This window comes from Protopterus annectens, chromosome 6.part0 (assembly GCF_019279795.1).
Source record: "Protopterus annectens isolate FY-2018-M chromosome 6.part0, PAN1.0, whole genome shotgun sequence".
In the NCBI taxonomy this organism is placed as follows: Eukaryota; Metazoa; Chordata; order Ceratodontiformes; family Protopteridae; genus Protopterus; species Protopterus annectens.
The window spans coordinates 7,950,056-7,976,502 of NC_056737.1; the positions used below are offsets into that span (position 1 = coordinate 7,950,056).

General features: G+C 41.4%; 1 protein-coding gene across 2 annotated transcripts in view; it reads right to left on the bottom strand.

Moving 5' to 3' along the window:
- The window catches only part of CTSW (cathepsin W), a 791,734-nt gene that overhangs the window by 684,614 nt on the left and 80,673 nt on the right, over nucleotides 1-26,447 (bottom strand). For both annotated transcript variants that reach the window (XM_044073793.1, XM_044073792.1), the window contains exon 2: nucleotides 19,159-19,278. In XM_044073793.1, coding sequence (XP_043929728.1) covers nucleotides 19,159-19,278 — 120 coding nt within the window. The remainder of the gene's footprint in view (nucleotides 1-19,158; nucleotides 19,279-26,447) is intronic.

Genomic DNA, 26,447 nt, shown 5'->3' on the forward strand with positions numbered 1-26,447 from the left:
AGAGACTTAGTATTTCTGCGTCAGTTGCTGTCGAGGGAGAGGGAGAGGGAGGGAGGGAGGGAGGGAGAGAGAGAGAGAGAGAGAGAGTATTAGTTAGTCAGTTGCTGTCGAGGAGAGGGAGAGAGAGAGAGAGAGAGAGACTTAGTATTTCTGGCCAGTTGCTGTCGAGGGAGAGAGAGAGAGAGAGAGACTTAGTATTTCAAGGCCAGTTGCTGTCGAGGAGAGGGAAAGAGAGAGAGAGAGAGAGAGACTTAGTATTTCAAGGCCAGTTGCTGTCGAGGGAGAGGGAGAGAGAGAGAGAGACTTAGTATTTCAAGGCCAGTTGCTGTCCAGGAGAGGAAGAGAGAGAGAGAGAGAGAGAGAGAGACTTAGTATTTCAAGGCCAGTTGCTGTCGAGGGAGAGGGAGAGAGAGAGAGAGACTTAGTATTTCAAGGCCAGTTGCTGTCGAGGGAGAGGAGAGAGAGAGAGAGAGAGACTTAGTATTTCTCGCCAGTTGCTGTCGAGGGAGAGGGAGAGAGAGAGAGAGACTTAGTATTTCTGCGTCAGTTGCTGTCGAGGGAGAGGGAGAGAGAGAGAGAGAGACTTAGTATTTCTGCGTCAGTTGCTGTCGAGGGAGAGAGAGAGACTTAGTATTTCAAGGCCAGTTGCTGTCGAGAGGGAGAGAGAGAGAGAGAGAGAGACTTAGTATTTCAAGGCCAGTTGCTGTCGAGGAGAGAGAGAGAGAGACTTAGTATTTCAAGGCCAGTTGCTGTCGAGAGAGAGAGAGAGAGAGAGACTTAGTATTTCAAGGCCAGTTGCTGTCGAGGGAGAGAGAGAGAGACTTAGTATTTCTGCGTCAGTTGCTGTCGAGGGAGAGAGAGAGAGAGAGAGAGAGAGAGAGAGAGACTTAGTATTTCTGCGTCAGTTGCTGTCGAGGGAGAGAGAGAGAGAGAGAGAGAGAGAGAGAGAGACTTAGTATTTCTGCGTCAGTTGCTGTCGAGGGAGAGAGAGAGAGAGAGAGAGAGACTTAGTATTTCTGCGTCAGTTGCTGTCGAGGGAGAGAGAGACTTAGTATTTCTGCGTCAGTTGCTGTCGAGGGAGAGAGAGAGAGAGACTTAGTATTTCTGCGTCAGTTGCGAGAGGGAGAGAGAGAGAGAGACTTAGAATGTCTGCGTCAGTTGAGAGAGACAGAGAGAACTGCAACAGTGAATACACGTGAACTTCTACATTTATGGTAAGTGTACATAACCGTACTATGTTTTTCGTGTTTCACTGTTGCAGTCATCACACTTGTGTTGATTCCCAAAGTTGTAGAAAGGGTGGATGCAGTCAAGAAGTGTTTGGGCTGGCTAGTATGCCTTGCAGGACTGCAGTTGGAAAACCCGCCCTGGATTTAGAAAATATATAGGCAGGTGGTAATGCTTGGTGAATGTGTATACAGAGCTCCAGGTAGCAGCCTCCAGAATGTCCCTGGTATGGATTCCCCTGAGGAATGCTGTAGAGGTAGAAGTTGCCCTAGTGGAATGTGTTTTGATCCCCTGAGGGGTTGTTTTCCCATGGTGTTTGTAGCAGAAATGGAAACAGTGTGCTATACATTTGGAAATTGTCTGTTTTGAAATGGCCTTGCCCTCTGCCCCTGGTGCAAAACTGAGGAGTAATTGGTCAGATTTCCTGAAGGCCTTAGTCCTATCCAGGTAGAATCTGAGTTGTCTGTGCATGTCTAAGGAGTGCAGAATCCTTTCCCCTTTATTTTGAGGATTAGGGAAGAAGGTTGGCAAATGGATATATTGGTTCAGAGCCACACTGGACACCATTTTGGGCATAAAGGAAGAATTAGTCCTGAGGAAGACCCTTTCAGCATGACAAATAATGAAGGATTCCACAGCCATAAGTACTTGTAGCTCAGACACTCTTCTTGCTGAAGTGATGGCCAGGAGCAATGCTGTTTTCCAAGAGAGGAATTTTAAGTCTGCTGACACTGCAGGTTCAAAAGGGGGCTGTGAGCTTTTCCAGTACAAAGTTAAGGTCCCAAGTCGGGGTGGGTGCTCTCCTTGGTGTCCTTAAGTTGTTTGCCCATCTCAGGAACTGTTTGATGAGAGGGTGAGGGAATAGGGGTGGCTCAAAGTTGTAATGAGCCGAGATGGCAGAGGCATGGATCTTAATGGAGGAAAAGGATAGGCCACTGGAGTAGATCTGCTAAGTAATCCAGGAAAAGAGGTAAGGAGGGCAGAGTTGAGTGTTCTCCTTTAGATTGAATCCAGGAGCAATACCTTTTCCACTTATCTGCATAGGACTTCCTTGTACTGGGTTTTCTGGCTTCCAGAATGACGTCCAGTACCTGCTTGCTTAGGCTGGTCACTGGGGGAGAATTCAAGGAATAAGCTAGGCTGCAAGATTTAGGGTTTGCAGTTGCAGATGCAAGATCTGTCCCCCCTGCTGAGTGAGCAGTGTGGGGCTCTGGGGTAGGTGCCGGGGTGGCACCGGTGACAGACTGCGCAGGAGTGGGTACCAGTGTTGGGGTGACTAGTCCTGGGCAATCAGAATTGTCCTTGGTCTGTCCTGTCTTATCTTGAGCAATATTCTTCAGAGAAGGGGCAGAGGAGGAAATGCATAGATTGAGAGGTTTACCCACTGGAAGGATAGGGCATCCACTTCCCAGGCCCTGCTGTGAAGTGTTCTGGTGCAGAATTTGCTGAGTTGGTGATTGCAGGTAGGAGGCAAAGAGATCCACCTCTGGGGTCCCCCATTTCTGAATCAGAAGGCTGAAGGTTCTGGGCTCTAATTGCCACTTGTGTGGGTCTAGGAGGTTTCTGCTTAAGTCGTCTGCCAGTGTGTTTTGTCTGCCTGGCAGGAATTGAGCTTGCAGATGGACCTGCATGTCCAAGGGAGTGTTCCACAGGGCCATGGCTAGCCTGCAGAGTGGGTAAGAGTGGGTTCCCCCCACCTGTTGATGTACCACATAACTGTGGTGTTGTCTGTTTTTATTAGCAGGGGTCCTGGTGAGAGCAGAGATCTGAAAGCTGTTAGCGCAAGCTGCACAGCTAGCATCTCTTTTTGGTTTATGTGCAGATGAATTTGACTTGGGCTCCAGTGGCCCTGAATGCACTTGTCATCCAGGTGTGCCTCCCAGGGATAATCGGATATGTCTGTGGTTAGGGTCTGGGAGGCATGGGGTTGAGTAAAGGGTAGTCCCTTGTTGTGGTTGCATGCTCTGTCCACCAAAGAAACTCTGTCCTTAGACAAGGTATGATAGGAATGACGATTTCCAGGTCCTGAGAATGTTGGCACCAAAGACTTTTTAAGTACCACTGAAGTTTCCTCATATGCAGTCTGGCATATGGAATTAGTAGGATCCCTGATGCCATGAACCCTAGGGCCTGCAGGATTATCCTTGTGGATAACTGGGTTCTGATGGCCATTTAACTGATGTAGTCCGCCAGATAGGCTTGTTTTTCTGTGTAAGGAATGCCATCTGGGATGCTGTGTCCAAGCTTGCTCCCAGGAATACAATCTTTTGACGTGGGACTAGTTGTGATTTATTTTCATTGATGGTGTACCCCAGGAGTTTAGAAGGTTTTTTACAAATGTCAGGTGCTGCAACAGCATTTCTGACTGTCTGCCTGAATCAGGCAGTCATCCAAGTACGGGTAAATTTGAATTTTTCTCTGTCTGCAGTAGGCAATTGTTGGAGCCAGGCATTTTGTGAATACTCTGGTAGCAGTGAATAAGCCAAAGGGAAGTGCAGAGAACTGATAATGCATAGATCTTGCCCTGAAGCATAGATATTTCTTGCACAAGTCCTTATAGGGATGTGCAGATAGGCCTCTTTAAGTCTTTTAGGTCAGCATAGGAAGAAGCTGCTGCAGGGTGAGCATTTTGAATTTTGGTACCACCAGGAAGGTGTTTAGAATGGAAAGATCTGGGATCGAGTGCCAAGCCCTCTTTCTGGGTACCAGGAAAAGTCTGAATAGAACCCTTGACCTATCTGTTCCAGAGGAATAGGTTGAATTGCCCTTATAGAAAGCAGGGATTAAACTTGGTTTTGTGCCTCTGCCCACTGGTTTGGAGGAAGGTCTGGGAACCCTTTGGGGCTGGCAGAGAGTGGAAGTAAAATATGTACCCCTGGGATACAATGTTGAGGACCCATTGGTCTTTGGTGATGGAAGTCCATTTTTTTGCATGATGGGCAAGTTTTCCTCCTAGGGCCACAAGCAGTTGGGCAGAGGTGGGGAGTGGAGTTGAGAAGTCATTGGGAATTTTTCCCATAAGGGGATGGCTTAGCACTCCCTGTTTTTTAAATGGAGGCACTCCATTGCTTAAATCTCTGTATACCCTGAGACTGTAGTCTGGGGGGGGTCCATTTCCTCTGGGTCTAGTTTGAGATGGCCTTGAGGGGGCTGGAAAGGACCAATGTTTCAAGGGGCAATGCCTACTGAATCTAGGAGGCTGTACTTGCAATAAATATTTGACTGTCTGCATAGATTTAGCTTTTTCTTCCATCTTAAGAACCTCTTCTGCTTTGGTGCCTTCTGCTTTGGTGCCAAACAGATTGTCCTTATTCAAAGGAGCGCCTAGTAATTTTGATTTGACATGGTCTTGCAAGGTTTGCTCCTTAAGCCAAGCATGCCTTCTCAGTACAGAGCCAGTGAATGCTGACCTGCAAGATGTTTCTAGGGCGTCAAAGCCACACTGCAATGTATGCTTGCTGACTTGGCTTGCAGAATGCATAAGCTCTTGTAATTCTTTATTTTCTTCACAATCCGTGAAGGTAGCTATTTTTTAATAAGTTCCAGAATACATTGCTAGTACTTCAGCATGTGAAAATGGCAATTCAAAGCCCTAATGGCAAGAGTTGCAGAGGTGTACACTTTCTTACCCTATATCTAAAGCTCTGGAATCCCTGTCTGAAGGAGTGGGATTCTTAGCTGTAGTTGCTTTGATACCTTTAGGCCCCTGGGAGATGACCTCTGGGTCAGCAGTAGAATTTTGAAAAGGAATTTGTGAGTCAGGAACTCTGTAGTTCCTGTCTGGTTTCCTAGGAGCAGGGCTAAAGTAACAGGAGTCAAACTGGATTCCATAAAGACATCATCCACAACATCCAGGAATGGGGGGTATTGCTAAAGGCCTATGTTGCGGCAAGTCAAGAAATTCTCTGAGTCGCTTTTGGACTGTGGATAGTCTTGGCATTCCCAGTGGAATTGCTCTCTTATGTAAGGTTTCACCAAAAGAAAATCCTCTGGAGGAGAAGCAGACGGAATAGATTCCTCTGCATATAAGTCCTCATAAGCAGATAAAGACATGTCTTCATAATCAGATACCTCAGAGTTGTCGGACTCTTGGTCTGTTAAAGCTGCTGGGGGACAGGTCTCTTTTTCTCTTAACAGGGGAAGGCTGACTTCCCCTAATCAACATAATAAGGTCTTCTGCCATTTTAGGCATTTGATGTTGGGGCAAAGAAGCAGATGCATGAGTTTGAGTTGTCATTTTTTTAGGTGAAGCACGCATCTTGGCCTTAGAAACTTGGTAGTTTTAGACAGAACTGAAGACGCGAAAGAAGCTGGTTTGTGTTGAATATCGGTAGTGCGAAGAACTTCCTTAGAAGCCAGTGCCTGCTCAGCGGCTCTGGACCCATCCAAGGTAGAGACATCCGCAAGTTCTATCGAAAAATAGTCTCGCGGCATACCGGACTCTGAACGGGTCTTGGTAGAGGCCTGTGAATCCACTGAAGTTGGCATCAGGGGGTGCAAAAGTACCTCACTGAGTACCGGAAAACTGGCGGCTACCTTAGCGGAAGCGTCATCGGCAGTTTTGGACCTGTGCGTCTGTCTCTGTCTTTATCCTTGCGTTTTTCGGTAGATCGGTAGTCGGATGGCTTACCCAAAGCCATTTCAGAATATGGAGATCAAGAAATCGAATGTATTTAGCAACAATAAAGGCCCGACAACGAATAGTTCGGGAGTTGAACAAGACAAAACCGACAGCAAGGGACGTCGTGGTCTGGGCCTAAACACGTGACGCAGTAAGAATGAAAATCTCGGTGTGGTATTTGCTTTCCACAGGAAAGACAATTGTTAACTTTTTCTGACACTGGTTAGAGCAAGAAAAAACGATCCCCAATGGGATAATTAGCTTTAGAAGACTTCAGGATAATTTAATTCAATAACGAAAACTCAGGTAGCGGCCAACCAGCACTCGTGCGAACTGCTTTTGCTTCAGGCTCCTTGGAAGGAAGACTGATACAATGGCATTGGCTGCCTGTTTTTATACCCCTGATAACCTAACATCAGACAGACCTGGAGTGACAGCAACCGTCACAGAAATACTAAGTCTCTGGTATTCGGGCCAATTGAGGGCTACCTGCAGGCACATAACCCAAGTGTGATGATTGCAGCAGTGAAACACGAAGAACATCTTATGTGCCCAGAAAAGGAGCAGCACAAGCAGACTATCAGTCTTTGAAAGTCCACAAAGAAACACTCTTCAGCTGCAGAAACACTTTGAAGGGCTCAGTTCCCAAACCAGTCCTTTTGACAACACATCTAGAGGTGCATAATTGTTTAGGCATGTGGAAGCTATCCAAAAGTTTCTGGCAGGCTGTTATATCTTTGGCAAGATATAACCCACACAGCTAAGGCCACTGCAGCAGTGACCAATATGATGAACATCCAGTGGTACATAATCCCTGAAAGGATCTTAATGGAGGAAAAGGATAGGCCACTGGAGTAGATCTGCTAAGTAATCCAGGAAAAGAGGTAAGGAGGGCAGAGTTGAGTGTTCTCCTTTAGATTGAATCCAGGAGCAATACCTTTTCCACTTATCTGCATAGGACTTCCTTGTACTGGGTTTTCTGGCTTCCAGAATGACGTCCAGTACCTGCTTGCTTAGGCTGGTCACTGGGGGAGAATTCAAGGAATAAGCTAGGCTGCAAGATTTAGGGTTTGCAGTTGCAGATGCAAGATCTGTCCCCCCTGCTGAGTGAGCAGTGTGGGGCTCTGGGGTAGGTGCCGGGGTGGCACCGGTGACAGACTGCGCAGGAGTGGGTACCAGTGTTGGGGTGACTAGTCCTGGGCAATCAGAATTGTCCTTGGTCTGTCCTGTCTTATCTTGAGCAATATTCTTCAGAGAAGGGGCAGAGGAGGAAATGCATAGATTGAGAGGTTTACCCACTGGAAGGATAGGGCATCCACTTCCCAGGCCCTGCTGTGAAGTGTTCTGGTGCAGAATTTGCTGAGTTGGTGATTGCAGGTAGGAGGCAAAGAGATCCACCTCTGGGGTCCCCCATTTCTGAATCAGAAGGCTGAAGGTTCTGGGCTCTAATTGCCACTTGTGTGGGTCTAGGAGGTTTCTGCTTAAGTCGTCTGCCAGTGTGTTTTGTCTGCCTGGCAGGAATTGAGCTTGCAGATGGACCTGCATGTCCAAGGGAGTGTTCCACAGGGCCATGGCTAGCCTGCAGAGTGGGTAAGAGTGGGTTCCCCCCACCTGTTGATGTACCACATAACTGTGGTGTTGTCTGTTTTTATTAGCAGGGGTCCTGGTGAGAGCAGAGATCTGAAAGCTGTTAGCGCAAGCTGCACAGCTAGCATCTCTTTTTGGTTTATGTGCAGATGAATTTGACTTGGGCTCCAGTGGCCCTGAATGCACTTGTCATCCAGGTGTGCCTCCCAGGGATAATCGGATATGTCTGTGGTTAGGGTCTGGGAGGCATGGGGTTGAGTAAAGGGTAGTCCCTTGTTGTGGTTGCATGCTCTGTCCACCAAAGAAACTCTGTCCTTAGACAAGGTATGATAGGAATGACGATTTCCAGGTCCTGAGAATGTTGGCACCAAAGACTTTTTAAGTACCACTGAAGTTTCCTCATATGCAGTCTGGCATATGGAATTAGTAGGATCCCTGATGCCATGAACCCTAGGGCCTGCAGGATTATCCTTGTGGATAACTGGGTTCTGATGGCCATTTAACTGATGTAGTCCGCCAGATAGGCTTGTTTTTCTGTGTAAGGAATGCCATCTGGGATGCTGTGTCCAAGCTTGCTCCCAGGAATACAATCTTTTGACGTGGGACTAGTTGTGATTTATTTTCATTGATGGTGTACCCCAGGGAGTTTAGAAGGTTTTTTTTTACAAATGTCAGGTGCTGCAACAGCATTTCCTGACTGTCTGCCTGAATCAGGCAGTCATCCAAGTACGGGTAAATTTGAATTTTTCTCTGTCTGCAGTAGGCAATTGTTGGAGCCAGGCATTTTGTGAATACTCTGGTAGCAGTGAATAAGCCAAAGGGAAGTGCAGAGAACTGATAATGCATAGATCTTGCCCTGAAGCATAGATATTTCTTGCACAAGTCCCTTATAGGGGATGTGCAGATAGGCCTCTTTAAGTCTTTTAGGTCAGCATAGGAAGAAGCTGCTGCAGGGTGAGCATTTTGAATTTTGGTACCACCAGGAAGGTGTTTAGAATGGAAAGATCTAGGATCGAGTGCCAAGCCCTCTTTTCTGGGTACCAGGAAAAGTCTGGAATAGAACCCTTGACCTATCTGTTCCAGAGGAATAGGTTGAATTGCCCTTATAGAAAGCAGGGATTAAACTTGGTTTTGTGCCTCTGCCCACTGGTTTGGAGGAAGGTCTGGGAACCCTTTTGGGGCTGGCAGAGAGTGGAAGTAAAATATGTACCCCTGGGATACAATGTTGAGGACCCATTGGTCTTTGGTGATGGAAGTCCATTTTTTTGCATGATGGGCAAGTTTTCCTCCTAGGGCCACAAGCAGTTGGGCAGAGGTGGGGAGTGGAGTTGAGAAGTCATTGGGAATTTTTCCCATAAGGGGATGGCTTAGCACTCCCTGTTTTTTAAATGGAGGCACTCCATTGCTTAAATCTCTGTATACCCTGAGACTGTAGTCTGGGGGGGGTCCATTTCCTCTGGGTCTAGTTTGAGATGGCCTTGAGGGGGCTGGAAAGGACCAATGTTTCAAGGGGCAATGCCTACTGAATCTAGGAGGCTGTACTTGCAATAAATATTTGACTGTCTGCATAGATTTAGCTTTTTCTTCCATCTTAAGAACCTCTTCTGCTTTGGTGCCTTCTGCTTTGGTGCCAAACAGATTGTCCTTATTCAAAGGAGCGCCTAGTAATTTTGATTTGACATGGTCTTGCAAGGTTTGCTCCTTAAGCCAAGCATGCCTTCTCAGTACAGAGCCAGTGAATGCTGACCTGCAAGATGTTTCTAGGGCGTCAAAGCCACACTGCAATGTATGCTTGCTGACTTGGCTTGCAGAATGCATAAGCTCTTGTAATTCTTTATTTTCTTCACAATCCGTAAAGGTAGCTATTTTTTTAATAAGTTCCAGAATACATTGCTAGTACTTCAGCATGTGAAAATGGCAATTCAAAGCCCTAATGGCAAGAGTTGCAGAGGTGTACACTTTCTTACCCTATATCTAAAGCTCTGGAATCCCTGTCTGAAGGAGTGGGATTCTTAGCTGTAGTTGCTTTGATACCTTTAGGCCCCTGGGAGATGACCTCTGGGTCAGCAGTAGAATTTTTGAAAAGGAATTTGTGAGTCAGGAACTCTGTAGTTCCTGTCTGGTTTCCTAGGAGCAGGGGCTAAAGTAACAGGAGTCAAACTGGATTCCATAAAGACATCATCCACAACATCCAGGAATGGGGGGTATTGCTAAAGGCCTATGTTGCGGCAAGTCAAGAAATTCTCTGAGTCGCTTTTTGGACTGTGGATAGTCTTGGCATTCCCAGTGGAATTGCTCTCTTATGTAAGGTTTCACCAAAAGAAAAATCCTCTGGAGGAGAAGCAGACGGAATAGATTCCTCTGCATATAAGTCCTCATAAGCAGATAAAGACATGTCTTCATAATCAGATACCTCAGAGTTGTCGGACTCTTGGTCTGTTAAAGCTGCTGGGGGACAGGTCTCTTTTTCTCTTAACAGGGGAAGGCTGACTTCCCCTAATCAACATAATAAGGTCTTCTGCCATTTTAGGCATTTGATGTTGGGGCAAAGAAGCAGATGCATGAGTTTGAGTTGTCATTTTTTTAGGTGAAGCACGTACTCTTGGCCTTAGAAACTTGGTAGTTTTAGACAGAACTGAAGACGCGAAAGAAGCTGGTTTGTGTTGAATATCGGTAGTGCGAAGAACTTCCTTAGAAGCCAGTGCCTGCTCAGCGGCTCTGGACCCATCCAAGGTAGAGACATCCGCAAGTTCTATCGAAAAATAGTCTCGCGGCATACCGGACTCTGAACGGGTCTTGGTAGAGGCCTGTGAATCCACTGAAGTTGGCATCAGGGGGTGCAAAAGTACCTCACTGAGTACCGGAAAACTGGCGGCTACCTTAGCGGAAGCGTCATCGGCAGTTTTGGACCTGTGCGGTCTGTCTCTGTCTTTATCCTTGCGTTTTTTCGGTAGATCGGTAGTCGGATGGCTTACCCAAAGCCATTTCAGAATATGGAGATCAAGAACGAATGTATTTAGCAACAATAAAGGCCCGACAACGAATAGTTCGGGAGTTGAACAAGACAAAACCGACAGCAAGGGACGTCGTGGTCTGGGCCTAAACACGTGACGCAGTAAGAATGAAAATCTCGGTGTGGTATTTGCTTTCCACAGGAAAGACAATTGTTAACTTTTTCTGACACTGGTTAGAGCAAGAAAAAACGATCCCCAATGGGATAATTAGCTTTAGAAGACTTCAGGATAATTTAATTCAATAACGAAAACTCAGGTAGCGGCCAACCAGCACTCGTGCGAACTGCTTTTGCTTCAGGCTCCTTGGAAGGAAGACTGATACAATGGCATTGGCTGCCTGTTTTTATACCCCTGATAACCTAACATCAGACAGACCTGGAGTGACAGCAACCGTCACAGAAATACTAAGTCTCTGGTATTCGGGCCAATTGAGGGCTACCTGCAGGCACATAACCCAAGTGTGATGATTGCAGCAGTGAAACACGAAGAACATCTTATGTGCCCAGAAAAGGAGCAGCACAAGCAGACTATCAGTCTTTGAAAGTCCACAAAGAAACACTCTTCAGCTGCAGAAACACTTTGAAGGGCTCAGTTCCCAAACCAGTCCTTTTGACAACACATCTAGAGGTGCATAATTGTTTAGGCATGTGGAAGCTATCCAAAAGTTTCTGGCAGGCTGTTATATCTTTGGCAAGATATAACCCACACAGCTAAGGCCACTGCAGCAGTGACCAATATGATGAACATCCAGTGGTACATAATCCCTGAAAGGTTATTAGTTAGGCATCAACTAAAAAATATTTTCCACTTGTCAATACAAGATTTCCTAGTAGCAGGTTTTCTTACATCCTCTAGTACCTACTGCACGTCCTTTGGAAAGAGGTGTCTAAAAGGAATTATAATTGAATCATACATATAGTCATCTAAAATGTTTGAATCTGGAGTGCATACAACTCTCCCTGACTTGTTAGACTAGATCCAGTCTGTAAGGAAGCCTGTGATAATTGCTCTTGGCCATTCCATAAGAAGGAAGAAACAATGTTGCCTGGATCAAAAGGGAGTCACCACAATTATTTTGAGAGTCCTTCTGAATCCTGAAAATTACTCTAATCAGTAGAAAGAGTAGAAAAGCATAATGGAACATTCCTGTCCAAGATAATTAAAATACATTAGTTTTCCAGTTTTGCTTGCAAGGAATTCTGGAGTACAATTTGTTCAGTTGTCTGAAAGCAGGTGAATAGCTCTATATGAGGTGTACCCCACAAATGGATCAGTAAGATATGATCTATACCTATGAAAATTCTACCATTTCTATGTGATGGGATAAGATTTATAACTCTACAATTTCCATGTGACAGGATAAGACTTCATCAATATCTGTGAAAGATCCATTTCCTTATGACAAGACAGGATTTTATTTATATCCATGAAAGTCCCACCATTTCTTTGAGACAGGATAAAATTTCATCTATACCTGTGAAAGCTCCACCTTTTCCATATCAGAGAATAAAACTTCATCTATACCTATTTATTTATTTTTAATTTATTTTACATTTGTTGACCTAAGAAATACCTGAGATACCGAAGAAAGTTCTACCATTTCTATATGACAGGATAAGATTTACAGCTCTACCACTCCCGTAGTACAGGACAGGATTTCATCTATACCTATGAAAGTTCTACCACTCCCATGGGATAGGACAGGATTCAAGGTAAAAGAACACAACCCTATTAAGCATATGTATACTTAACTTGCTTGTTTTTTTTACCTTCAATCACAGTACTGCTCATGGCCGGCCTTAGGCATAGGCCAACTAGGCAGCCGCCTAGGGCACCACTCTAGCAGGGGTACTTTTCCAGTACACTGGATGATGCAAATAGACTGGGATGGGGGCACCAGGTGGTCTGGGGGGGTGCTGTGGAGCCCTTTTGCCTAGGGCACCACCTGATCTAAGGCCAGCCCTGGTACTGCTATTCTTTTTATTCCTACCTAGACTATGTGATTGTATTAGTGAAATATATAATATGTATGTAGATCAGAGTGCAAGTGCTATGTTTTTAAGAAGCATGTCAACTACTGAGCATGCATGTACAAATACCAGGCATGTGCTCTTCCCAGAGCCATTTTGAGAGTGCAGCCAGAGAGCGAGTATGTATGACTGCAGTAGTTTGTATATGAGTTACTTAAGTTAAAGTCAGTAAACTTCTATCATGATGTGGTTGTACAATATGAAGCTGCATGAACAGATCACATGAAGACTCTTCTATTGTGTCCAATGTAGGAGAGCAACATGGTGTCCGAACCAGGATCACAGAGAATAATATTTAGAGCCATGAGGTGCAGAGATTACAGTGAAGGTAAACTAAGAGAAATGAGCAGGAAAAAGAGCCAAAAAAGAATCAAAAGTAATGAGAATTCACACAAGCTACTTATTTTATTAAAAAAATAAATAAAACAGGGCATTACAAGGGCACAGACCGCATTATTAAACAAGTGGGAGGCACAAAAGGTTTATTAACTAAGTTGTGTGTGTGTCTTTCGGCTTTTCCCGGTTAGGGGTCACCACAGCGGAACTCCGGTCCGCTAATTGGCAGTAGATTTTTACGTGCTGGCTTGCCGAGCCTAACGCACAACCTTCAACGAAGGAATGCCCATTCACGCATGTCGCCACACAGAAGATGCTCTAACTGAAATCGAACAGGCAACGTCTAACTGTGAGGCGACAACGCTACCGCAGCATGTTAAATGTTTAAAATAAAAATATTTGACAAAACGATTATCAGAAAAGCAAAATGAGCATGTTTAATGTAAAATGAGTATGTTTAAAGCAAAACAAGTGTGTTTAAGGCAAAATGGGCATGTTTAGAGTAAAAATAGCACAAGAAAAGTACAATGGGCATGAAAAGAGATTAAATGAGCAAAATGTATGTAATAAGGGCAAAAAGGCCACATTAAGCATAAATAAAGCAAGGCGACTTGGCATAACTATGGCTTCATATTGTATCAAGGGCATAACTAAAGTTATTAGAAGTATCTCAAAGTGTGTAAAAGTGCTTACAGTGTGTGCTTATTACTGTGTATGTGTTCCAAAGAGTTTATATGTGTGCAAAGTGCAACTATTTTGTGAAGTTCAGTCAAAGTATAGCCATTTCGAAAAGTTTCTTGCTCTGGGTGTGTCTGTTCGCAAAGTGTTGCCATTACAGAGTGTTTCTTGCACTGTAGAGTTGCCTAGCAAGGTACCACCACACTTTGGGAAATTTCAGTGTGCTGTGTACAGTTTATTCGCAAAGTGAAATTACTTTGAAATGTTATTGACCCTGAGCTTCTCTTGCCCAGTTCAATCACATCGTACAGTTATTTGATATGTTTCTTATACTGGTAAGAGGTGATTTCTTGCAATACAGTAATTTCAGGAGTGTTACAGTGCCCGAGAGAGAGATTTATTTTGCTAATTTCATTTATACAGAGGCTTGTTGTGCTACTGGGCAAAGTTACAAATACTGGCATAAATTTCTGGCATATGTGCATGTGTTTGTGCTTACTTGCAAAACCCTTCACTGGTATGTGTTAATATGGCAAACGAATTTCGAAAGCCCTTACCTTTTGTATTTGATCAGAATATTGCAAAGAATAGGAGAATACAATATTTTTATACAAGCAGCTTATTCAGATAAAGATGCACACACCAAGGCATTCATTTTGTTAAGTCTAGCTGGGTCAGAGGCCATAGAAAGAGAGTGTTCATTTGTGTATGCACCATCAGTATATGAGGGAGAAGGTGAAACTTGTCATATTGTTGTACAGGCTGAATCAAGGTAAGACCCCAAGTGTTGGAAGTGAAAGTTCAAAGAAATGTGCAACCCCCAAATATTACATTAGATAGGCATTTGTTTTACACAAGAGATCAGAAATCAGGGGAAACTTTTGCAGCTTACAACTGACCTGAGAAACAAAGCTAAAACGTGTCAGTTTGGTGACTTAAAAGAGGAGTTAAAGGACAGGCTTGTGTGTGGTATCAATAGTACTGCTGTGAGAAAGTGCTTGCTTCGTGACAGTGATTTAACGTTGAGTAAAGCCATAGGGATTTGTCAAATCCATGAAGTGACAGAAAAACACACAAGCATGCTTGCAAATGACAAGAGCATGATTTCAGCAGGATCCAGAGCAAATGTAGACAGTATGCAACATGTGCCAAACAGAAGTAGGCCTAAGCACATGGCAGCCACAGCCCCTGCTGGCTCACCAGGGAAACCACACAGTTTTCCAGCAAGTTCTAAGACTAGTTCAGTCAAAGGAGCCTGTGCCTCTGTGCAGAACAAGCATGAATTAGCAAAACCCAAGTCTAGCTTTATTGTTAACTGTTGCAATTGGGGTGCAAATAATGAGTCTAAAAGAGAGAAATGCTTAGCATTTGGTCAGTGATGTCACAAGTGTAAAAAATGGAACAATTTTCAAAAATTTTGCAAATCAAGTAAACCTCACAGTTATAAAAAAAAGGTCACACAAAAAAGCAAGTTGATCAAGTACAGCCACAGCAGTCTGCTTTCTATGTAGATGGTGTATCAGTAGTTGGTGAAAGAGTTGATGCAGTGAATTTATTGGCAAAAGAGCTAAGTGTTTTATACTGTCTGGATTAATGGTAAACACACCCAGATTAAAGTAGACACACACTGGTTCAAAGTCTAATTTTATATCAGCAGACACATTTGCTAAAGTGAGAACTAACGAACAACTCAACATGGCCAGCAGTGCAAAACTTGTCACTTATGGAGGTGAAGAAATCCAAACTGAAGACTCAGTGATGCTTTCATGTTATTTGGCCTAGAAATGTTACAACTTGTTATTCTAAGTAGTCCAAAAACCAGTACTGTCTTTACTGTGTCTCAAAGATAGTTTGAGAATGAATCTGCTTTCTTTTACCAAAGAAGTTCATCACATAAGTGCAACTCCTAGTTCCAATTTTCCTGAAGCCATTTTCTCAGAGAATGCTGATGTGTTCGATGACAAGTTGGGCAAAGTTCCATTTGTGTAATCCATGAAGTTAGACCCATAGGTCACTCCAGTAAGTCCAGCAAGAAGACTTCTGATAGCTATACAAGATAAAGTCAAGGCTCAGCTGGATAAAATGGTACAGCAAGGTGTAATATGTCCAGTTACCGCACCAACTGAATGGGTGTCGTCTATGGTAGCAGCTCAGACAAAATCAGACTAACTACTTTTGGTACCCTGTTTGGCAGATACAGATTCCTAAAGATGCCATTTGGAATAAATTCTGCAAGTGATGTCTTTCAGTGTACAATGGAGCAAATTATTTCAGGTTATCCTTGTACCATAATAGTAGATTTACTAGTCAGAGGCAATGTTGAAGCAGAGCATGACAGAAGCCTAAAAAGAGTTCTAGACAGAGCACATGAAGTAAACTTGAAGCTCAATCCTCTGAAGTGCAAATTAAGACTGCCAGAAGTTACATATGTAGGTCATTTGTTTACCAGTACTGGCTTGAGACCAGACTCGACCAAGCAACCAGCTATTCTTGAAATGTCAGCACCAGACAATATTCAAGCTCTACAGCATTTCCTAGGCATGGTCAACTATTTAGGCGAGTTTATACCAGATTTAACTGAGTAGACAGCACCTTTAAGAGAGATGACACGCAAAAATGTTGCATGGTCATGGTTAGAACAGCACTAGAAAGCATTTGCAGTCCTTAAGCAGAAAACTGCTATCCACCTACATTAAGATACTATGATGTGAATAAACCAGTCACTCTTTCCTGTGATGCTTCAAAATTTGGTCTTGGCACAGTTATACTTCAAGAGGGCAGAGCAGTAGCCTGTGCATCTAGAACACTTACCCAAACTGAGATGCAGTATTCTCAAATTGAGAAAGAACTTTTAGCAATAGTATTTGCATGTTCCAAGTTTCATGATTATATCTATGGTTAAGCTATTCAGATTGAAACTGACCACCAACCTCTAGTACCTATTCTAAAGAAGCCTATGTATTCATCTCCAGCGAGATTACAAAGAATGATGCTCAAATTGCAAAAGTACAACTTCAAAATGGTCTATACAAAAGGCAAACTGCTCCATCTGGCTGATACCTTATCCAGATCACCCAGAAATATGACTGACATAATGGCAGTGCATAATTTGTCTAGCACTAGGCTTGATGAGTCAAGAGAAGACATCGCATAAATATCCAGTTTTGCAAAAGCTCAATCACTACATTAATGTTGGATGGCCGTCAAAGCAATCAAGTGTACTGCCTGAAGTGCAAACCTATTTTCCTTAGACAGATAAAATGTTGAAGGAAGACTGCATTATTTTCAAAGGTTCTAAAATTGTTGTTCCCGTTTCCTTACGACAAGAATATATCCAGATTTTGCATCATGGTCAACCAGGTTCTGCGTCCACTAAGAGAAGAGCGAGAGAATTAGTATTTTGTCCTTCATTACTGAAAGACATTAATAAAGTACTTTCTTCTTGTTCAGTACGCAATAATACTAGACTGTATTTGCAAATAGAACCAATTCAGCTAAGTCCAGTTCCTGAGCTACTTTGGTCAACAGAAGCCACTGATATCTTTGAGTGGAACAATCAACACTACTTAGTATTGGTAGATTCTTATTCAAACTGATTTAAGATTGATTTGAGATTGATCTAACCTAACATCCACTGCTGTTACTATCAAGTTGAAATGTCATTTCTCAGTCCGTGGTAGTCCACACACAGTTATTCTGACAATGGTACTAACTCTACTAGTCAGCTGTTACAGAGATTTGCAAGAGAATGGGACTTTGTATATGTTACTAGCAGTCTTGAATATCCACAGTGAAATGGTCTAGCTGAACATGCAATGCAGAGTGCAAAGGAATTACTTGAGAGGTCAAAGAGTGACAATACCTACATCTTTTTGAATTTACTTAATCTCAGAAACATACCCTGTGACAATATTCTTGGCTCACCTGCTCAAAGACTTCTATCCAGGCAAGCCAGAACGACACTACCTATTAGTTCCACTTTATTGAGGCCTAAAGCTAAGAAAATTAAAACCATTAAGACTCAACTATTCAAGAAGCGTTCCATCCAGAAGTTCAGTTATGACAAATCGAGCAGATTTCTTCGTCCATTGAGGGAAGGAATACAAACGGTGAAAGGTTTTGACCAGATTGGTCAAGGTACAGGTATACGTGCTGAGCTGAGATCCTACTTTGTAGAATCTGAGGGTTTGGAGTACAGGATAAACTGCAGACATCTTCTTCTTGTACCAGAATCAGCATCTCAGCATTGTACCTGTGATACAGACTCTAGATCTCAGAGCGAATCAAATATTGTTCCCATCCCAGAGTGTGTTCCAACCTCTGATTCCATTAAGATATTCCAAGTACTTCCAAGGTTGAACATTGTGTAGAGACAGACCCTGTTGCTAAACCCAATTCCCAGTTTTATGTCAAACAATATGGTCGAATATCCAGGCCCAGTGTGAAATATGTAGCAACATGGACTTAACTGTGTATATATGTGCCTAGTCTTGTAAAATGCATGACAAAGCACTATCTGTGATATCTGCATACCAAATAGATACATAACGTTGCACAATCTATTTCTCAAAGAGGGAGGATGTTGATCAGAGTGGAAGTGCTGTGTTTTTTAAGAAGCATGTCAAGTACTGAGTGTCCACATATAAATACCAAATACCAGGTATGTGCTCTTCCCAGAACTATTTTGAGAGTGCAGCCAGAGTGTGAGTATGTATGATTGCAGTAGTTAGTTTATATATAACTTACTTAAGTTAAAGTCAGTAAACTTCTATCGTGATGTGTTTGTACAAAATAAAGCTGCTTGAACAGAACCCACAATGACTCTTCTACTGTGTCCAAAGTAGGACAGCAACATAGTGTCAGAACCGGGATCGCAGAGAATAATATTTGGAGCCATGAGGTACAGAGATGACAGTGAAGGTAAACAAAGAAAAATGAGCACAAAAAAGAGCCAGAAAAGAATCAGTTGTAATCAGAATTCGCACTAACTACTTATTTTATTTAAAAAAAAAAAAAAGGATAAAATGGAGCATTACAAGGGCACAAACTGCATTATTAGTATTTTTCATTTTGTGCTTGTATCTGAAATTGAATCAACATTTGTATCTGTATGTTGTACATGTATTGCACTGTTATTTATAAATGTGGAGCTTTTCACCCCAGGCCTTTACTGAAAAAGGACATTTTGTCCAGTCGGACTTTCCCAGTAAACAAATGTAAAATAAAATAAAGTAAATAAATAATCTATACCTGTGAAAGTTCTACCATTTTCATGGGACAGGAGAGGATTTCATCTACACCTACTAAAGCTCTACCTACCATTTCTATTGGACAGAATAGGATTTCATCTCCTTCAGCAGATGGTAGTAACAGTAATAGTAGTAGTAGTAGTAGAAGAAGATAGAGGATGAAAGGGTATTGGGTCCTGACATGCTCACTTGTGAAAGTAAGACCCCAAGCTCTCCTCTCCCAGAAGTTACAGGTGAAGGACCTATGCTAATGAGAAAATGAGAACCTTGGCACTGCAACACGTAAGATAAAACTGAGAATTAACAAAAAATCATAAAATATCTTTTTCATTTAGAAAGCTTTATACAGCATTACAATTTTCACATAAGATGATCTAATGAAAATGTGAGAAAATACTAAGAGATTTTACTCTTACCGGAACTGATGCATATCCACAACTGTCTAATGGTTTCATGTTTTCTTTCAAGCAATCAGTTTTTTCCACATAAAAATTGATAACGCACACTGGTACTGTCTTCTGATCTTTCAAAATCTCCTATAAAGTAAACAAACTTGTCAAATAAGAGTTGCAGTTGATTTCTAAGTCAGCAGTAATACATTCCAAAATTAACAGGTGAGTGCAACATTATACAATGATATTAAACTCTGCAACCAAAACAAATAACATGATACACCCAGTGTAGCTATTTTATTTATTATTTATTTACTTTTATTTAACATTTGTTTAATGGGAAAGCCTGACATGGAATGAGACAATTTTTGCCTGGGGAGAAATGCTACAGACACATGTCACTGTAACATGAGAGGAAACCAGAGCACCAGGAGGAAACTCACACGAACGACTCTGCACAGAAGGCACCCCAGCTGAGAACTGAACCACAGAACCTCTTGCTGTGAGGCAACAATGCAACCGTTGCACCACTGCATCGTCCATTGCACCACTGCACCGTCCAATTAATTTATCAATTAAAGATATATTACATACGTCATGCAGTTCTGCATTATGCTGGCAACCTGTCCACAGGTAACACTGGAAATGAACTATTTCAAATCTCAAACCAAAAACAAAAACCACAACGTGTAGAATAAACAACCAGATAACAACGTACTCAGATGGAATTGCTGTAGAAGACACTGCTCGTACACCAGGATATAGCGACAAAATTTATTGTGAAACCACACAACACAAAACTCCGGTTAAGCGCTTTCAACTGTTGGTACACAGTCTTCTTCAGAACAATTAATTGCTCTTCCTCACTCCCTTAAATAGTCACCTTAATTGAATTATTACAAGCAAAAAAACGCCAAAATTTTAAAGTCATACTGTCTGTATAATAATATCAAAATAAAAACAACTGTTGATGTAGTAAATAGGAAAGTATATAGAAGGACTAGTGTCCGTCATTTTCTAAAAAACTTTTAAAATCTCACAACTGTTTTATAAAACCATCCACATATAAATGTTGTGATATATACTAATACCAAAAATATGTACATACAGTTATAAATTGATCTACAATATGTTTGTGGTACATAAATAGAGTGGTCATTTTTTATATATATATAATGAGATAAAACATAAAATTAAAAAATACATAAATAAAAAAATACATAAATAAAAAATTGCCATATCCACAGGAACATATAATCATCAATTCTGGTGCAACCAAATTAATACTGTGTGGTAGTCAACAATCCACGTTATATATAATAATGTTGAACCTTGGTTGAATACACCAACAAACTGAATCTTCCTACGTGCTCTAACATCGTAGATGTATTAATTTCCAGATAAGGCTAAAAAAGGTTTGATACTAATATAATCATTCAAACCAGGTTTTCTCGTTGAATCAGTGAGAATCTGCCATCTACTTTCTTTAAGGGCCAACTCCATTTTCCAATTACCTCCAAAAGGTACAAGATGGACTTGATCAATGATGGTGAATTTAAAACTATGTTCAGTGCCTTTCTCAGAGATGTGTCTGTATAGGGCATTTTTGGTGTCACATTTCTCTATCCTATACTGATGTTCGTACATCCTCTTCTTAAGCTGCCTTTCTGTTTTTCCTATATAATGCGCATTGCATCGTGTACACAAGGCCACATAAACTATCCCCTTGGAATTACAATTCCCGTCAAGCTTGTAATATGAGTGCGGTTGATATCATCCAATCTCAAAACTTTGTCCTGGTTGATGTATCTGCATTGTTTGCACCTCCCGCATTTTGTTGTACCTTTAAAACCTTCTCTTAAATCATAATGCCTGATGTCACTAGTTTTCTCCAGCAGATGTTTGACGTTGGGAGCAGTCTTGTATACACATTTGGGATATTTACCTAACATCTCTTCCATATCCAACACAGCTAGCATTTGCCAGTGTCTACTGAGGATGTCATTAATAAAATGAGTATGTGGTGTGTATGTCAGGACACAAACTCTTGTGTTAAAAGCATTCTCCTCTTCTTTCTTTTTGTCTATGTTGAAATTCCCTAGGACCGGAACATATTTAAGTCCCCACTGACCCTGTACATAATTGATCATATCAATAACCATCTTTTCTGGGTATCCCCTATCCATGAAGAGGGTTTTTATATGTTCAAGTTCCATCCTCATCAGTTCCTTAGTAGATGTCATCCTAGCTACCCGGATGCATTGGCCTTTTAGTATATTCTTAAAAACGTGGGGAGGGTGATTACTGGTGTAGTGAATATAATCATTAGAAAAAGTGGGCTTTCTATATATTTTAGAAATAAAGCCCTCCTCATTGTGACTAATGCATGTATCTAAATACGGAATTTCAATACTGCTGTAGCTATGAGTAAATTTCAGGAATTCGGTAGTAGAGTTAAGGTATTTCATAAATTCGTCTAATCTCTCCACTGATGAATTCCATAGAATAAAAATATCGTCTAGGTATCTGACATAATAGGTAATATCTGGATAGAATTCACTCATGAATACAAATTTCAACTCCCATTCAAGCATAACCAGGTTGGCATACATAGGAGCACACGCTGCTCCCATGGCCACACCCCTGGTCTGCTTGAAAAATTCACCTTGAAACGCTAGAAAATTGTAGTCTAGCACCAGTCCCATCATATCACAGATCAAATTGATTTTGTCCCAAGTGAATCCAGAATATTTACGTAAACTACAAGCAAAAAGTTCCAATCCTTCATCCTTAGGGATACTTGAAAACAAATCTTTGATATCTATTGTAAGATATATTAAGTTAGGGTGCCATTTGTCATTGGTCAGTTCCCCCAAGAATCTCCAAGAATCTTTCATGATGTGGGGAATGGAGTCGTAAATATTTTTTAACCATCTATCAATCAATTGACCTATCTTGAAAGTTTTTGATCTAGATCCTGATATTATGGGCCGAAAAGGAGGATTGCCCAAGGACTTGTGCACCTTGGGTATCCCAACCATTTTGGCCAAAATAGGATAATCAGTCTTTAAAAATGTGTATGTATCATTTGTTATCCTGTTGTCGATCAAATATTCCTCTATACACAGATCTATTCTTTTATGTCCAATGTTAATTTGGTTCATAGATATATTTTCATAATTCCCTGATTCATATAACAAGTTGTGTAGTACTTCGTTATATTCATTGGTGTAGAATAGTACCGCCCCCCCTCCCTTGAGGGGGAGTTAGAGCACGTAGGAAGGTTCAGTTTGTTGGTGTATTCAACCAAGGTTCAACATTATTATATATAACGTGGATTGTTGACTACCACACAGTATTAATTTGGTTGCACCAGAATTGATTATTATATGTTCCTGTGGATGTGGCAATTTTTTTTTATTTATGTATTTTTTTATTTATGTATTTTTTAATTTTATGTTTTATCTCATTATATATATATAAAAAATGACCACTCTATTTATGTACCACAAACATATTGTAAATCAATTTATAACTGTATGTACATATTTTTGGTATTAGTATATATCACAACATTTATATGTGGATGGTTTTATAAAACAGTTGTGAGATTTTAAAAGTTTTTTAGAAAATGACGGACACTAGTCCTTCTATATACTTTCCTATTTACTACATCAACAGTTGTTTTTATTTTGATATTATTATACAGACAGTATGACTTTAAAATTTTGGCGGTTTTTTGCTTGTAATAATTCAATTAAGGTGACTATTTAAGGGAGTGAGGAAGAGCAATTAATTGTTCTGAAGAAGACTGTGTACCAACAGTTGAAAGCGCTTAACCGGAGTTTTGTGTTGTGTGGTTTCACAAAATTTTGTCGCTATATCCTGGTGTACGAGCAGTGTCTTCTACAGCAATTCCAAAAACAAAAACCAGCAAGTTCTTACAGACCTTCTGTCTTTTGTTTTTGGTCAATGAACTATTTCAAACAAAAGCTCCACTTTCTTGAACTCTTACACTAGTATTTCCAGCATTTACACATCTACTGAGTACATCTCTTAAATATTTCCCATTTAAGCACTGAACTTCCACAGCATAATCTTTATGACCAAGTATTTGTCTGTTCAAGACTATTACATAAGGGGGTGGGTGGGTAGATCTTAGCCACAACCTGCAGTGCACTTGTTACACACTTAGCCTCGAAGTCCAGTAGCCCTCAAAGTAGGTACAATATATTATTGTGTGTGCATGTGTGTGCGTGAGACGAAGAGAGAGAGAAAGAGGTGCTGTATTAAGTGTTATTACTGTATTTTGACAAATTTCCACCAACTGATTTTTTTTTCAGTAGCATCAATATTTACCTAAACAGTATCTGTTTATAGGAAGCTTTTATTGAAGTGAAGCAGAATCTGACCACTTTTTCAGATACTACAGCTAGCATTTATTCAGATCTGTAGTTTGACAAAGTAAAAAAAAAAGCTAAAGAGAAAGAAAATTAATTACAACATGCACATTTATAAGTATATATATATATATATATATATATATATATATATATACATATATATAAAAGAAATGAACTTCGTGACAATAAAAGCATTCAAAAAATAGTAGATCACACCAACAACTCTTGTAGAACTTCAGCTCTTTCGTCTTATTATCAAGACTTCTTCAGAAAGACATGTTTCATAACTGAAACTTATGAAACATGTCTTTCTGAAGAAGTCTTGATAATAGATAAGACGAAAGCGCTAAAGTTCTACAAGAGTTGTTGGTGTGATTTACTATTTTTTAATGCTTTTATTGTCACGAAGTTCATTTCTTAGTAAAAATTTCTTCTCTTCGTTCAATTTTTTTTGAGTGCAGTTAATTTCATATATATATATATATATATATATATATATATATATATATATATACATACATACACACACACATATACATATACATACACACATATATATGGATCTATGACGTTTGATCGAATGATCAAACGTCCGAATCCATAACCACCGAACACACTAACGAAAACGCTTTAAATGAAAAATCGCTTTTGTTAAAGCATATCAATAGAAAAAAAAAAAAAAAAACACACTACATTTACTTTTTGCAGGGGGCTTCGTCCCCTTGCATCCCCCATGTGAGGGGCTGTGCCCCCATACCCCCCTACTTTAATATTCTCCCTCCGAGACCGCACTACAGTGGTTAAAAGGGAGTTTTTCCTTATCCGCACAGTAGTACAGCCTCGGCAACAGGCATACTTACTCAAAAGTGCTTCTTTGGTGAAAAGCACTTTCGCGCAAGTATGCTCATGCTTAATGGATTTGGACATTTGATCATTCGATCAAACATCCTAGATCCATATATATATATATATATATATATATATATATATATATCTCATCTCACACACATAAATATTACATTTAATGCAATTTTTTTTTTGTTCATTACGGCAAGACTTGTTTTCAGTGGAGACCCAAAAACACATGCTACAACTACAGATGTTATAAGTGATAATAACAGAACTCATATAATTACAAAGAAAGACTAAAAATCACTAAACCACAGATGCTTGAGCATATAGAGCAAGAAAGGTGAAAGGGAAGATAGAAAGGACTAACGACAGTATAAAAACCCAGAAAAACTTACCCAAAAAATCACTTAGATCACGGACCACAATGCGAATGTTAGATGCGGCAAATGAGATCTGAAGGAGGAAGGAGACAGAGGCATAATGGCTAGGGGAGGAACTTGGAGCTCGGATCCAATGCTGAAGAAATGCATCCGAGTCAGATCTGTCCTGGATCCATGTCCCACAGGATGAAGAGCAAATGAAGTGAACAACTTCAGATCCTAAGTACAATCCCATTTTGAAGAACTCCATCACCAGGGAGATTGTGTCCCCAAAAGAAATCTCTTCAAAGGGAGAATCTGGACTGGTACAGCCCTCTTCCTCCGATTCACAGTCCAAAGGAGAGGGAATCATAGAAGAGTAAGCAAGAGATTCTTCATCCAAATCAAGCTCCTCCTCAGAGGCATCCTGTTCCATCGGTCTTTTTAGGGGAGTAGAGGACCAAGGGCGGGGGACGAAAAGTACAGTTGTGTACACTTACCATAAATGTAGATGTTCGGGTGTATTCACTGTTGCAGTCATTACATTTGGGTTGTCTGCTTGCAGTAGCCCTCAGTCGGCCTGATTAACAAAGTCTTGGGTCCTGCGTTGGTTGCTGTCCCTTCTTCTATGACGTCAGGTCGTCAGGGGTATAAAACATGCAGCCGATGCCATTACATCAGTTTTTCTTGCCCCAGATGTCAGGTGCTCCCCAATGGGAAGCAATTAAAACTATAAATACAAGGATATACCTCCAACAAAAAAGCAAATACACCAAAAAGCTTTTTGAGCATAGTAAGGGAGAGTAGAGGTATAGCCAAAAGAAGAAAGGGGGCTGGAGGGAGGGTAACCAGGACTGCAACAGGGAATACACTCGAACATCTACATTTATGGTAAGTGTACACAACTGTAATATGTTCTTCGTGTTTCACTGTTGCAGTCATTACATTTGGGTAGATTCCCTAAGCTAAGGGTAGGAGGAGAAATTTAAATAGAATTAGGACCAGCTAGAAGGCCCTGCAAGACTGCAGTGGCAAAGCCAGCTCTGGATTTAGAGAAAATTGGCAAATGATAATGCTTGGTGAAAGTATGTACAGAACTCCAAGTAGCAGCTTCTAGGATGTCCCTTGTAGGGACTCCCCTGAGAAAGGCTGTAGAGTTAGATGCAGCCCTGGTTGAATGGGATCCGATGCCCTGTGGGATAGGTTTTCCATGGTGCTTATAGCAGAAATGAATGCAGTGGCCTATCCATTTTGAAATGGTTTGCTTTGAAAATAGCTTTCCCCTCTGTCCCTGCAGCAAATGCCACCAGCAGTTGTTCAGACTTCCTTTGAGGTTTAGTCCTGTCCACGTAGAATCTAAGTTGTCTGTGCACATCTAAGGAATGCAGTATCCATTCCCCTTTGTTCTGTGGGTTAGGAAAGAAGGTAGGCAAATGAATGGACTGATTAAGAGCCACACTGGATACCACCTTGGGCATGAAGGAGGGATTGGTTCTGAGGGACACCCTGTCCACATGAAAGATGATGAAAGGCTCCACTGCCATAAGGGCCTGTAATTCAGATACCCTTCTTGCAGAAGTGATTGCTAAAACGAAAGCTGTTTTCCAGGAAAGGATCTGCAGTAGCTGCTGGCTCAAAAGGAGGAAGAGTGAGTTTCTCCAAGACAAAGTTAAGATCCCAGGCTGGAGTTGGAGCTCTC